At 49.1% G+C, this 14,049-nt stretch overlaps 1 protein-coding gene across 1 annotated transcript; it reads right to left on the bottom strand.

Annotated features, from left to right (window-relative positions):
- Positions 1-9,399: 9,399 nt before the first annotated feature.
- On the bottom strand, positions 9,400-12,881 carry LOC120653819 (transport inhibitor response 1-like protein). The gene is made up of 3 exons (XM_039931499.1): positions 12,073-12,881; positions 10,924-11,434; positions 9,400-10,826 (listed from the first exon to the last, which is right to left on the bottom strand). The coding sequence occupies exons 1-3, from the start codon at positions 12,786-12,788 to the stop codon at positions 10,065-10,067; spliced, it is 1,989 nt and encodes a 662-aa protein (XP_039787433.1). The 5' UTR covers positions 12,789-12,881; the 3' UTR covers positions 9,400-10,064.
- Positions 12,882-14,049: the final 1,168 nt, after the last annotated feature.

Genomic DNA, 14,049 nt, shown 5'->3' with positions numbered 1-14,049 from the left:
CGACAGTTTTCACTTGAGTTTTTGTATTGCCTCTATGAGTCTATGAGTGCGTTTAGTTTCCAAAAAAAGTTTGTGCAGTACCCGAATTTTCGGACACATGTATGGAGTATTAAATGTAGTTGAAAAAAATTAACTAATTATATAGTCTAATTGATTCCTACGAGATGAATCTAATGATGCTAATTAATTCATGATTGAATATTAATTGTCAAATAACAACGACATGTGCTACAGTACCAAATCTAAATTTTTTCACCAACTAAACACCCCCTATGTTACAAAATCGACTGATTTTGGGTTGTTTAGTCACCCAACTTTTTATCCGGGTCAATTATACGTGGCTTCACTTCACTGGATTGAAAATTAAGGGAGACAAAATGAGAAATCAGTCGATTGTTCGGGAGTACTTCTTCCGTATTGGTAAAGAAAATCGTTTTGGACAAGGTTTGGGTCAAACATTAGGAATATAAATTATCAATAATTCTTAAGTGATTGAGTTTATAAATGCGAAAATTATATAAATAGATTTGTTTTGGAAAATACTTGCATAAAGGTTTACGTATATCACTTTTCTATAAATATTTTTTTTAAAATAAAAAGTCAAAATTGTGTTTTGAAGACCGTGTCACTGTTTTAAACGACTTTCTTTACAAATACAGAGTAATAGAAACGCTGATGCTGGGGCGGTTTTTTCTTTTTTATATTTAAAAAAAATTTAAAATTTCAAAAATATATGTCGGTTTTGGAAAATTTCAAAAATATACCCCGGTCGCCCTATGGGGGGGCGACAGGGCTCAAATGTAATTTTTTTTTCTTCAAATTTGCAACAAAGTCCCTGGAGAAAAAAAAAGAGGGGGGCCTGTCGCCCGTTGGGGGGGCGACAGGCCCCTGTCGCCCACCCCAGGGGCGACAGGCCAGTGGGCCCGCCAGGGGGGCCGGTCGCCCCTCCTGCGGGCGACAGGGGGGCCTGTCGCCCCCCCCCCCCACGGGCGACCGGGTCAGCCTCCCATATAAGGCCCCCTCATTCCCTCCCCTCATTCCCTCCTCTCATTTGACCTCAAAAAATCCAAAAAAATCCAGAAAAAAGAGAGGGGTGAGAAGAAGGGAAGCGGCGAAGCTCTGCCGAATTCCGCACTTGTGATCTACCGGTAACTTTCGTATAAATTCGTTGATATTGTATAACAATTTAATTTAATTAGCAGATTAGCTGAATTAGATTTGGTGCTTTAGAACACTGGTTTAGTATTACAATTTGAGTACTATTACAGACTTTTTCAAATAAAATAATTATACATTAGAATAGAATTATGATAGTACCTTATTGATATTGCAGTATAAGACAATAGAATTATAACAGTACCTATATTTTCACGCATCGATTTGGTATACGATATGTGCATTGCTTAAATTATGGTTTGTTATTTGGCGCACCACACTATAGCGCCAATGTCTTCGTCAGGATCAACCTACATTCCGTGGAGCAAGTGTAAAGCCACCGTACCCAAAGGAATTAATGTGCCAATGTGCTTCTGCGGTTCGTTATGCAAGTTCATGCAATCTGAGGTTTTAGGAGATGACTACGGCATGAGGTTCTTTATGTGTGAGAACTACGAATATGATCCACCTAAGCGATATGGCAAAGACCGGGCCAAGGTAGCAGGATAACATACGCTATTTTTCTATATGACCTAACATTGAATTATGATTCTAACTTGTGTTGGACAAAGTCTCCTCCGCCTCTTTGTGATTTTATGCAGTGGTTCGACACCGTGCAGTCGCAGCAGGCAAAGGACATTGTGGAACAAAAAGCAAGATGGGCTGCAGAACGTTGGCGTCGAATGAAGCACGAGGAGCAGCAAGAGGAGAAGCGCAACAAAGAGCAAGAAGAGATCCGCAAGAGGATGGAGGAGGTGGATCGTAAGGCGGCGGCCGAACGTGAAGCTGACAGGGATAGAAAGCGAGAGAGGGCATGCCGTGCGAAGGAACCCGGGCCCGAAGCAATTAGGAAGGGCAAATATCCTAGGTGCACTCAGTAGAGTAGTACCATGTAATCCCGGCATTTTACATTCCATAAGGCATGGTAGGTTTAGATGCAACAAGAAATTATCTTGTCGCGTGCACATGCCACTGCAATTAGTTGTTTATGTTTTAAGTTAAGAGCTTAACTCTGTGTGTTGTAGCCTTTACCATTAATTTGCAGTTGTAGCCGGGAGTCTATGAAATCTTTGAACTTTTCCTTAATATTTTCGGAGCTTTTCATGTCACTAGAATACTAAAAAACACACATTAATATAACGATAAAAATTAAGAACTAAGAAATACATCAGGGTCTGCTGCTAAAAAGCTCAGCACGGCGATCACAGGTTTCCCAAATGTCGCATTGTTTGCCTAGACATACGTGACAAAAGACGACAACCTAATAGCAGTGCTCTTCCAATATTTCAAAAAGATGTGACAACACGGCAACCACACCAGCTCACCTTCAAAGCATTCTCTCTGGCGAGGACGACGGACCTGTCATTCTACAGCGAAGGTCTGTGGCGTGTAGTGGGGAAGGCGGCATCTAGGCGCGATCGACCGAGCGGCAGTAATGCAGTGCTGTGAGTCTGCATGCACAGAGATGCATCGAGTAGTGAAATTATGACGATTAGGCCGGTGCCCTACAGTGTTCCGGGCGATGGGATATGTCGGGGCAGTGCAATAATCACGAGTGAGCGCTGTAGAGCGTGCAAGTGCTGAAGTCATGAGCAGTGAGACGTCGTGTCGTTGTTTAAAGTGGGAGGAGTGAGCGGTGTTGAGCGTGCGAGGGTACAAATCAAGAGCAACGAGAGGTCGTGTCCGTGTTTAAAGTGGTACGAGTGAGCGCTGTGGAGCGTGCGAATACTATAGGCTTTTCATGTTCATTTACACTCCACACTCCGGTTATCAGACCTTTGTGCGCCTATAAATACTCACCAGTTTGTGAACTCCCAGCACCACTCAAACACCAAAGCTTATTGTATACCCAATGTCTGGAGGTGGGTATAGCGGGAAGAATTACTATGGTTTTGGGAAAGAAAAAGGGGGAAGAAAGGGAGACCCCATAATATGGGAGGGGCCTCTTGGACCTGATTCCTTTCCGGAACCAGTGTTTGAGTTTCCGCCACAGCACAAGAGTGAATTTACCAATGAAACTCCTCTTCGACAATACGATAACCGTAGAGAACCGTGGCCAAAATGCAGATATGGTGAGGACTGCTTAGTGCAGATGTGCACCGACGGGATGGATGGCGGTCGGCGTTTCTTTAAATGTCCACACGCATGGGTAATACTTGGTTGTTTCATTTCTTTATCTTCAAGGAGACACCTTACCTGGAATTGATTCTGTTCAGGAGTTCATCGAGTACCTCCAGATAAAGATCTTTGATCTGGAATGTAAGGTGAACCATTATGAGGAAGTGAGCGAGGTTAACAAAGACGACGAAGTTGATGATACCAGCAATGCAGCCGGTTCACAGGATGAACCATGCACTATTCCTTACTGCAACTGCCCTTGTCACAAGAAGAAGGGCCATGCGCCTCCGGCACCACCGCCTGCACCACCTGCAATGGGTGGATACTGCGGAGAAGGATCAACACAGTTTGCTACGTGGGGGTACGGCTACTAGGACTACCCTAGTGCTAGTGACATGCTGCATCATTGTGTTTATTCTGTTTTTTTTTAAATTACCTAAGGCATGTTAGGTTAGTCCGGAATCTGTTTACCGTAGTTTGCAACGGGTTCTGACATGCCACTGCATGTGTGATGTGTGTTTCATTATCGTTGTATTATGATGTAAAATTTGGTGGTTCACATTATTACTTCTCGTCACCCCTCTTTTTTTTTCTGAATTTTTAGTCTCAAATGACAAAGGGAATGGCGGCGAATGGTGGCCAGGGTTTAAGCAATAACGGAAGTAGCAGCAATTAGTGGATTCATGTTGAGTTCCTCGTGTCAAAAAAAAAAGAAATGATTAAGGATAAAATCAACCAAGAAATTATTACTTCGAACTTCTAAGCTCTATTGGTAGAAGTAACTAATAAGTACAAATAAATGATAATCGAAATCGTCCGAATTGCTTCGAGATCTCGTTTTTAGTTTCTAATCATTATAGGTTTGTGAAATCTGCATCTACCAGACATCTGCGCTGACAAAAAAGTTTATAGTTCAAAATCACATGAAAAGTAGTTTCTCTAGTGTCATCCTTTAGAGGCCGCATCGCCCACCAAAATTGACATCGACACCTTCCGTAAATTTCATGATAATTCGAACTCGATTTCCAAATCCTTCTGCAAATATATCACAATAAATCTTCGGACGCTGGAGGAATTTTATGAAATTCAATAGGCTTTGTTGGCCACACAGGACCCTGTCGCCCCCCCAACGGGCGACAGGGGCCTGTCGCCCCCCCAACGCACGACAGGCCCCCCTCTTTTTTTTCTCCAGGGACTTCGTTGCAAATTTGAAGAAAAAAAAATTATATTTGAGCCCTGTCGCCCCCCATAGGGCGACCGGGATATATTTTTGAAATTTTCCAAAACCGACATATACTTTTGAAATTTTAATTTTTTTTAAATATAAAAAAGAAAAAACCGCGATGCTGGGATGGGCCAGCATCAATTACGACTCGCATAGGCCAGAAATTCTGGCCTGCTATGCTCAAAAAACGTAGTTCGAGGCCCATTAAAGATTTTCCTGCCACTTGGTGTCTGTAATTCTGTTTGTTGCACAGGTGGGTGGAATCCGTTGTTTCTCCTTGCACAGGAACATTTATTTTGCACAGGAATCTAGTTTCCTGTGAACCGAGCGTGACATCTCAGTTGCGGCCACCACCCAAAAGAAACGGAAAAGAGTGGGGCGAATATTTTGTTTCATTTCACACACACACACACAAAGAATATTTTGTTTCGCTATAGCATTACGATCTCACGAGCAAGTTGGTTTCCAGCGTATAATCGGCAAGGATTTTGTATGGAAGCAGGGCGGCCACAGAGCTCCGCCACCTTGTCCGGCGCCAGTTTCCTCCGCTCGGCCCCCGCGCCGTCCATCTCGCGACGATTCTGATGCCAACGATCTCGCCACCGATCACGAGGGACGACGCCTTCGATCCCCCACCGCCCCGTCGCTTTTGGCCGCATTGATCCGTTAATGCGAAACGCTATCTTTAAACTGTGCGGCACTGTTTGTGATCTGAGGACAGCCGAGTTCAGCACGGCCGATCAGTCAGTCAGTCGCCCCAGCTCCTTCGCTTTCGAACTTCATTGTCGAAGTGGGAAAAAAATTCAGGCTTCGCTGTACAATGAAATCCTACTACGTGCATACAAGTGTACGATTCCGTTACGGATTGCGTGCGTACGCCGGTTCCGCCGTACGCTGTCCTTGTCGTCAATTTTGTGGGGTGTGTGTGTGTATCATGAGATGAGACTGGTCGAAAGCTACTCGTACGCTCGTATCCTGCCGGGTCCCCATCGATGAGACTGCGCGAGGATCTACTACGTTATTGCGGGAGGTCGGTCAAGCAAGCAAAGTGCCGTGGACATTAAAGAAGGGCGGTGCAGAAAAAAAAAGGACGGCACGGACGGACGAACCAGGCGCCGGGCACGTCCGGAGATCGTGCCCCGATTCGGCGATCGCTTGGCCGCCGCCGCAACCCCAGCATCCCGGCCGCCGGCTCGCGCGCGCACGAGGACACAGGCCCGAGCAGCGAACCGCTCGGTTTCGCGGCGGGCCGGTGGCCTCGGTCACGATCGCGCAAGCGCAACGTGCGCGGCGCCGCGCCCCGCTGCGGCGCGGGCGTACGTGTGGAACGTGCCGTGGCGGAGGGGGAGGGGGAGAGGGATCGGTGCGCGCGACCGATTGCCTCCATGCCTGCCTGCCGCTTTCCCAAGGGTCAAAAGACAGACAGCTGCCCGTCGGCCTCGTGCCATCAAACGCCACTGCTGCTTCGTTTTGTCCTGATCTGCCCGTGGACGTGGTCGATCCGGCATGTTACAAGTTCTACCGCCCATGTGAGGAATTAGGACGGGGAGGTACCTAATTCCACCGCCAGTTTCCATCCCTACCTTTTGCGACCAAGGAAGGAAGCTTCTCTTCATTTACATGTTGCCCAACAACCACCGATGCAAATTCTTCAAGAGCATGTGAGTACATCATCCACCGTGATTTTTCTTTGTAATAATTACACAATGAACCTGTTTTTTTCCCCTTCCAACAAGAGTTGTCCATCTCCGGTTTCCCATGGCACGACGAGATATTTAGCAAAATCCATCACATGGTCCATTCCAGGGATCCCCTGATCCCGACCTCTAAAGGTGGCACCAATCAGAGCCCAGCTACGTATCTCACCGACTCACCGTTCATGCTCATGCTGCCACTTTCAAGCTACCTTTTCCGAAGGAGTGGACAGGGAATTTGCATAGGATCGCCAACAGCAGCAGACGCTGACCGGTTACAGCATCACCACTTAACTACATGAACAGCCAAAAAAAAGGACATTTTTCTCCTGCCGAAATCGTGGTCCTGATCCGAAGACGACAAGCGCCGATCCAACGTTAAGCCCGTCGCCTCGCTGGCGGGATCCGACGCTGCGATCGCCGGAGATATCAAAGGATCTGTAGCCGGCCGCGCGATTCTGAAAGCCACAAATCAACCTCAGGCACCGCGGAGCTGTCCCGATTGGGTCGTCAGAAGCCACTGAGATCTTGCGAGACCTGGGCGCAGGTTTTTTTTGTCGTTGGCGAGCAATTATGATCGATATCTGGGCAGCTTCTTAATTCAGGTCGCTTGTGGCGTGGGCCTCTGTCATGGTTAGGCTGCTTGTCCCATTCCAAGATCATTTTTCCCCGTCATCTTTCTCGGTAGATGCTAACGGAGGACAGCGACCCGCCATGTTTTTCAGGCTTCAAGAACTCAGCGGCGCAGCGTGTGAGTCACGGCCTCTCTTGCGAGGTGTCGAGTTTACGAGCCAACGGGGTGCGGATTTGACAGAGATAAGGCGCCGAACAAGGGCGCAGCCGAGGTGATTTTTTGGCTCGGAACGAGGTAGACCTGAAAGGGTTTACCAGCAAAATGATCGCGGCTACACTGTTTTCCCTGCTGTCTGATTGACCGGCTCATCAGGGATTGATTTGAGAGTGAAAAGTAGCTGGGAGAGAATATTGGATGAGGGTTTCATTTCACATGGACGAGAAAAAGGTTGTTTGTGTTTATGTAATCTTCAGGTTACATCGCAGGGCTGACTGTAAGACGATTTTATATATCTGAGATAGGATATAGTTGAGCAGTTGACAGGACCAACGAGATGACCGCTGAGTTCAGACGAACCGATGCTTGGAAAAGTTGAAGGTCTCTAGATGACTTGTATGGATTGGCACAGATCTGCATCAAATTCTAGCGTAGTAGAGTGTTGGAGAATGGAGTATACTTCTTCTGCTGCTGCTCCAGAGCCAAGCAAATTGAACATTTGAATTCTTCTTCCAAAGGATCACGGGCTTCCCTAGAATTTTACTCTCGCAAGGAGATGGGAGAGTTTTATTTCTTTTTTTAAAGAGATATATTCCATCTCTATCTGAAATCCAATTGGTCCTCACTACGAGATAATCGCGCCGATTGGCATCTCGTGAGAGGGGTGGAGACCGGAGCACTGCTGATTGCTACCGTGGCACAGGAAACCAAGCCCGCGGGACGGCAGGCACTGGTGCGCGGTGGCTCCTGCGGTGAATCGGTGACGTCGTGCGTTGCGATCACCAGCGTTGGGGTCCCTCCCCTCCGATTCCCCCGTTGTTCGTACACAACCAACCATGTCCTGTGGGTAATCTTTTTTTTTTGGCGAAAAAGGATGCATCCATGTATTATATGAAAGTAAGCATCGTACACCTCTTTCTTGTGGAAAGGATCCTGATGAAACACGAAATTACAACAAGGCCCAACCAACCGCTAGTGTTCTTCTTCGTCGGAACTGGGAGCCGTCGGTCTTGACTGACCTGGTGAGTCATACACACATGAGCTCTTTACACCAACCCATGGCAACACTGACTCGAAGATTTCATGCACTAACGCCGTACCGGTCTAAAAGACCTAATTTTTAAGTTCATTAATAAAATTCCTGCACTAGCTCAATGACTGAAAAGTTAAGTTTCAGGTCCTGTTTGAATAATCCAGTTTAAGGCTGTAAAATCCTGGCGTGCTCAAGTCAAATATGATGATGCTGGGCATTTGCCCAAGCTGCTTTCGCCGACGTCAATGGAAATCCGAGGCCGAAGCACGGCGGCAGCGACAAAATGGCACCGAAGCTGGCCTGCCAGAGCACGTTGCACCACTTTGGCGATCTAGCCGGCCGGCCAAGCTGCCAAAAGCAAAACATCTCAGGAGGAGTTTGCTCGTGGCAAGAAACTACCAAACCGGCTTTATTTTCTTTTTCTGCAACAGGCTAACAGTATCCAAAGTACCAAACTTGCCCTGGCCCGCCACCTTCCGGTTAGGCAACAGCGTTTCTAGGCAAGTTCGTGTACCAGCACGGCAAGCAGAAAGGGTATCTCCGGCAGCCTGATTCTCCCAAGCCAGATGCCTCTCCTCGAGCACCCACAAGCGAAACCAAACCAGGCTAATCGGGGTCCTAAACAACCCGACAATCTCTTAATGACGGACACGAGGAGCGCCATAAACAAGGCGTGGTATCATACCAGAAAACCCTAAAAGAACCTGAGATCTAAAAAGCCCAGGGATCTCAAATCCTCAGAGGAAAAACCATCCAGATCGAGGCGGCCGATCGCCCCCAGGCGCAGCAGCTCATGATATAAAGAAACGGGCAGATCAAACTGGATCCTGGAGAGAGAAAAAATTGCGAGGTGCAGTGACCCCAGGAAACAAACCACATGCTTGCCAGCCTCTCAGCCGGGATGGCACAGCAGGGGCCTAAAGAATGCGTTGATCCATGATAAAGAGACAACACATCCAGTTAACTATTCGCGGAGTTAGGGTTTCGGAGTATGGTGGTTAGCACGCACAACAGGGCGTTCAATACGCAGCCAATGCAACTCCACCACCACCAGCAGCAGTTAGAAAACTGATGTTACTTTTGCCAGTTGGAGGCAGAGCCGAGCTGCCATGACGACCCCTCCAGGATCCTGAAAGGCGCAGAGGAAAAAGCAGCAGAATAAAAACAGACGGCCATCAGGGCAGTTGATGTCATGAGACTCTACATGAAGCAAGGACGACGACTATCAGAGCAAATCATTGGTAGGGCCTATTGTTATGATGACAGTTCAATACACAGGCTACGGGCGTTTATTATAGCGAAAGAGCTGTCACAGTCGAGGTAGTAATATATACATGATCATCGCAAGCAATGGAACAGTGATGACAACTACAAGCATCGAGCGTAAAGGCAAACCAAACAATGCCAGTGAAATTTCAAATTCCTCCAATAGCTTCTTGATTAAAAATAGCAGATGGTGGAGACCAAGAAAAGGGATAATGGTCTACAGGTCTACAAAAATAACTCATGAGTTCTAAAAACGTAGAAAAAAGGGGGAGCAAAAAATAGGGTAGCCGAGTTTTGGATCATCTAAAACATAATGGGCTGATGGAACATATAGATGCTTCGGACATAGCCAGCAGTGCCATTCCATGGTCTGAGCAGAAAATGAAATGGAAGATGGCAAGATACAATCATACAAGTAGCTCGAAGACTTGAGTGCCGAAGAACCATCCGAAGCCTGCTGACTGGAGTCAGTGTGCAGTCAGTCCCTGTGCAATCAGTCCCTACTCATCATTGCTATACTGTAAGACCAGCACCAGCGCTCCGATGCCTTGCTCTGTATGTACTCTTCAACTGCCCCCAGCTTGGAATGCCACCCTGCCAGTCCAACGATCAATGAAGATCGAGTGAAAAGAACAGCCAGCAGCTTCTTACTTGATTTACATGAGTTTTCCTGCGGCAACTTGAAGATCATCCGCATTCCCTAGCTGGCTCTGAAAAACTTGATGAGGAATAATTGAACAAACATGTTGTGGGTACAGCAGAACTGTTCTTCCAATAGGACTACTACAGGAGGGTAACAAATGGCGGAGCATCATTCCTCGGTCCTGCCAGTGACCGATACAAGTACAACTTGTCAACAATCTCAGCCTCTCCTTCATCATCAGAGTGGTCCTTGATTACTTCAACCACCAAATTTTGCATTTGCTGAGCTACATCTTTACAGCCACGCATAGTCAACCTGCATGAGTTCATCCATAAGAACCTCATGTTGTAGAAGTAGTTCATTCCTGAGAGCAATCCCTTGTCACTAAAAGGGCTATCTCTGACCTCAAGCTTCTGCAACTTGGTGCATCCCTCAAATATATATTGGAGGGACATGTCACTATTCCCAGCAAAGGCAACAGACAGAGTCTTTATTAGCTTCCCATATTTCCCAATGTATGCGAAAGCTTTATCAGTAAGCAGGCCAGAGACTGAAAGTCTGGTGAGCTTCTTGCAATTCATCACAATTGCACCAAAACCATCATCCATGGGCTCCCCGGTGATCCAATCAGGGCGGTGGCGGCCCATAATGCAGAGGCGGAACACCACAAGATCAGGACAGTTCTTGGACATAGCAATTACTGCTGCATTAGTCATCCGCTGGCAAAAGTAGAGGATCGATTCTAGCTTCCGGCAGCCTTCTGAGATTGCCTGAAGACCAACATCTGAGACTGAGCCCTCAGAATCTTCAGAGGCATCCAAAGGAAAAACTCGCAGCTCACGGAGATCTGAGCATGTATCAGCCACAGCCCGAAGGCCTTCATCGCCCACCGTATCAAGAACCTAGAGTAAGAAATCGAAACATCAGTGCCTAACTCTCAACTGCCAGTTAACATAAACACCAGTATATGCATCAATGTGAATTTGGAAGGCAGCTTACCCAGAGAGTGCGAAGATTGATGCAGTTGCGAATAACTGGTTTGAGTTCCTCAGTGGTTAGGCTTGCAAAGCTGAAGTTCAGAGAAGTGAGCTTGGCACAAACTGGGTAGATTGCTGGGAGGTATTCTGGATTAACATCCCGGAAGCCTGATAGACAAATGATAGACTTGGATGCAGCAAAAGATGTAGCAAGCTCAGTCACAGACAAACCCCCACCAGGGGCAGCCTCAGATCGGAATGCACCAGTTCCAAAGTGCGTGAGCTGGGGCGCTCTTGCCATCAGACGTCGCAGCTGCTCTACTGACACATGGTGATTCACACGCAACCGACGCAGAGCTGGTGACCGTGCGACCAGTGCCTCCAGGGCCTCAAAGTTGAATGGGACGCTAACACAATCGAAGACAAGTGACTCCAGAGAGGTGTTGGACTCTGGGAACTTGGAGATCCAATCCACCAGCTCGTCGTCCTCATCCTCGACGTAATCTTCAATGAGATCCAGCATTCGAAGATGCCTACAAAATCAAAAGCACCAACAGTGACTGTGAGATACCCGTGCTACGCTTAAATGCTGCTATTAGTGCTCCTATTCCCCAATAATGGAAAGCAGACAGCTGCAACTGGAAGTACCCCAACTCTGGGTGTAACCAATTTAATTAGCGGGAGTATTTTGGCAATGGACCTAGGGAGTATTTTTGCCAATGGACCTAGGGGTAAATGGAAAAGATCAATTTTAAACTTCACCAGTAGAAATCAGAAGGCTTTCCACGGCAAGATTCTGCTGTGACAGTACCCGATGTCACAAGCTCGGGGAATAGAACATCAAGAAAAATAAATAAAGAATTGCTGGTAATTTTGACAGGAAGACGAGTAGCGATCAGAAACCAATACGGCCATAAAAGCTCGGCGAGATCAGATTCTGATCCATGGCGCGGTCGGACCAATAAAACTGAAAAGCGTAAAGGGCTAGGCGTTCACATTAAATAAGGCGGAATTGCGTGGTGCTGCTAGGATTGAACAAATGCACGAATGGCATAGTATGATACCTTCCCAAAGCGAGGAAAGCTGGTAAAATACTCCTCCGGATACCGCAAGCCCGCCTAGATTCAGCTCGTGTGGAAGAATAGAAAAGTTGAGTGCTAGCGCGACGTACCGGCAGCGCTCGGCGATGACGGCGAGGCCGAGCGTGCTGAAGCCGTCGCAGCACACGAGCGCGAGCTCCCTGAAGAGCGGGAAGGACTTGGCGACGAGCGCGAGGTCGTCGTCGGAGACTGTCATCCGCTTGAGGCAGATGCGCTCGAGTCGCGGGTACGCGGGCCCGAGCGCAGCCACCCAGGGCGAGACGTAGGCGCCCCAGCCGTAGGGCACGAGGCTGAAGTCCGCGAAGCGCGGCTTGCCCTTGAGCACGACGGAGCGCAGGCCCCCGAAGCGCTCGACGGCGCGGAGCGGCGAGACGGCGTAGCAGTTGCCGATGAAGAGCTCGCGGCGCGTCTGCGCCTCGGCGCGGTACCAGGAGCGGCAGACGAGCGAGGCGGCGTTGCGGTCCCGCGCGGCGGTGAGGAACTCGAGCACGCTCTCGAGCACGTTCTCCAGCACCTGGTCCGGCGGCGCCCACCGGCCGTTGCCGCCCCTCAGATCCGGCTCCCACCTGTCGCCGCCTCCCCCTCCCCCGCCGGGGTCGTCCTCCGACATCTGCGAGGGCGGCGAGTCGGAGCCGTCCTCCGCCGCATCGCGCATGCCGGACGCGGAGGAGGACGAGGGCGAGGCGGAGGACGCCGTGGGCGCTGCTAGGGTTAGGGATTGGGGGATCTGGGGAGGGGTGGCGCGGTGGGGTGCGGAGGAGGTGGAGGACGAGTGGGGAGTGCTCATGGGAGACTGGAAAAAAGGATTAAATAATGATTAGATCTGAGAGCGGAGAGCGAGCGAGGTGGACTGGGACTGGGAGGACGCAGCGCAGCGCAGGCAGCGATCCAAAGCCAAGCCAAAGCCTTTTTATTCCCTCCCTCGCCGGCTCGCCCTCCCCTCCGTTTGGCTGCTTCCGGTTTGGGTTCGGAAAGCCAAGCCAAGCCAACGGAGAAGGAGATCAGATCGGATGCCAACGGCGGCCGGCGACGACGGAGAAAGCAACAGGGCGATACACATACACCATTCCGCTACTCGCTACGCACCGGGAGCATAGCATTAGCAAGCATGGGGCTTGTTCCTTCATTTCTCCTCTCGGCGAAAGCTCGTAGTCGTAGGCTTCCAGTGCTCTTGTCACTTACTACGCCCATGCGGCCGTCTCGGCAGCAACCGTAGAGGACTGCTAGCCTTTTCCTCGCTACTCTACTACTAGTACCTCGAATCCTCAATGATGGTAACACGCACGCACAGGTTTAGTTAGGTCCCGCTTTAACTAGCACTAACCACCTCACTTACCTCATCTAGAACACTCAAACCTCCACTCCTGCTTCTGCTTCTCTCATGTACTACTGTGTTTCGGCACTAGAAATGGCAAGGAATGTCTTAGCACCCAACTTTCAGGGCGTTTGGGAGTTCAGAGAATCATGAGGTAGTTCAATACAGTACAGACCGGACCAGCTACGTATTCGAGCTGGGTCTCGAGCCTTGACTCGTACGCGAGCTGTTGAAAGCTACAGTGACAGGTGAGGCACTGCTGCGAGGCATGGCTGCTCCTCCTGTCACGCAGGGCGATACTGTTGAGTGCTCAATCATGCACAACACCCGGGGCCCGGGCCGCCCACTGTTCGGCTACAAGGCGAGGTCTTTGCTCGCTTTACTCCTGTGCCGCGCGCACCGATGTGTGATGTGTCCGTGCAGCCCACGAGCCGGCCGAGCCCGGTCGCCTCGCCGTGCTCTCCGCCCGGGGCGGCTCGGCGTCTGATTGAGAGCAGAGCAGAGCGGAGCAGGTGCTCGCCGCACCACGTCGACAGACACCACACTGCTACCGAAAGGGAAGATAGGATTCTGGTCGAGTTCAGTTCTTGTTCTCTCACTTTTGTGGTTCAACTTCAGCACCGCTTAAATCGCACGGTCGGGCGGCATGTGTTCATGTTCTCCCAAATGATGAATCTCTTCAGTTCAGGCTGGTGATGAATGTTTGCAGCATAGTAGAGTGAAGTAAATCATA

Source organism: Panicum virgatum, chromosome 1N (assembly GCF_016808335.1).
Source record: "Panicum virgatum strain AP13 chromosome 1N, P.virgatum_v5, whole genome shotgun sequence".
NCBI classification, from domain to species: domain Eukaryota; kingdom Viridiplantae; phylum Streptophyta; class Magnoliopsida; order Poales; family Poaceae; genus Panicum; species Panicum virgatum.
This window is presented reverse-complemented; position numbering and strand designations above follow the sequence as displayed.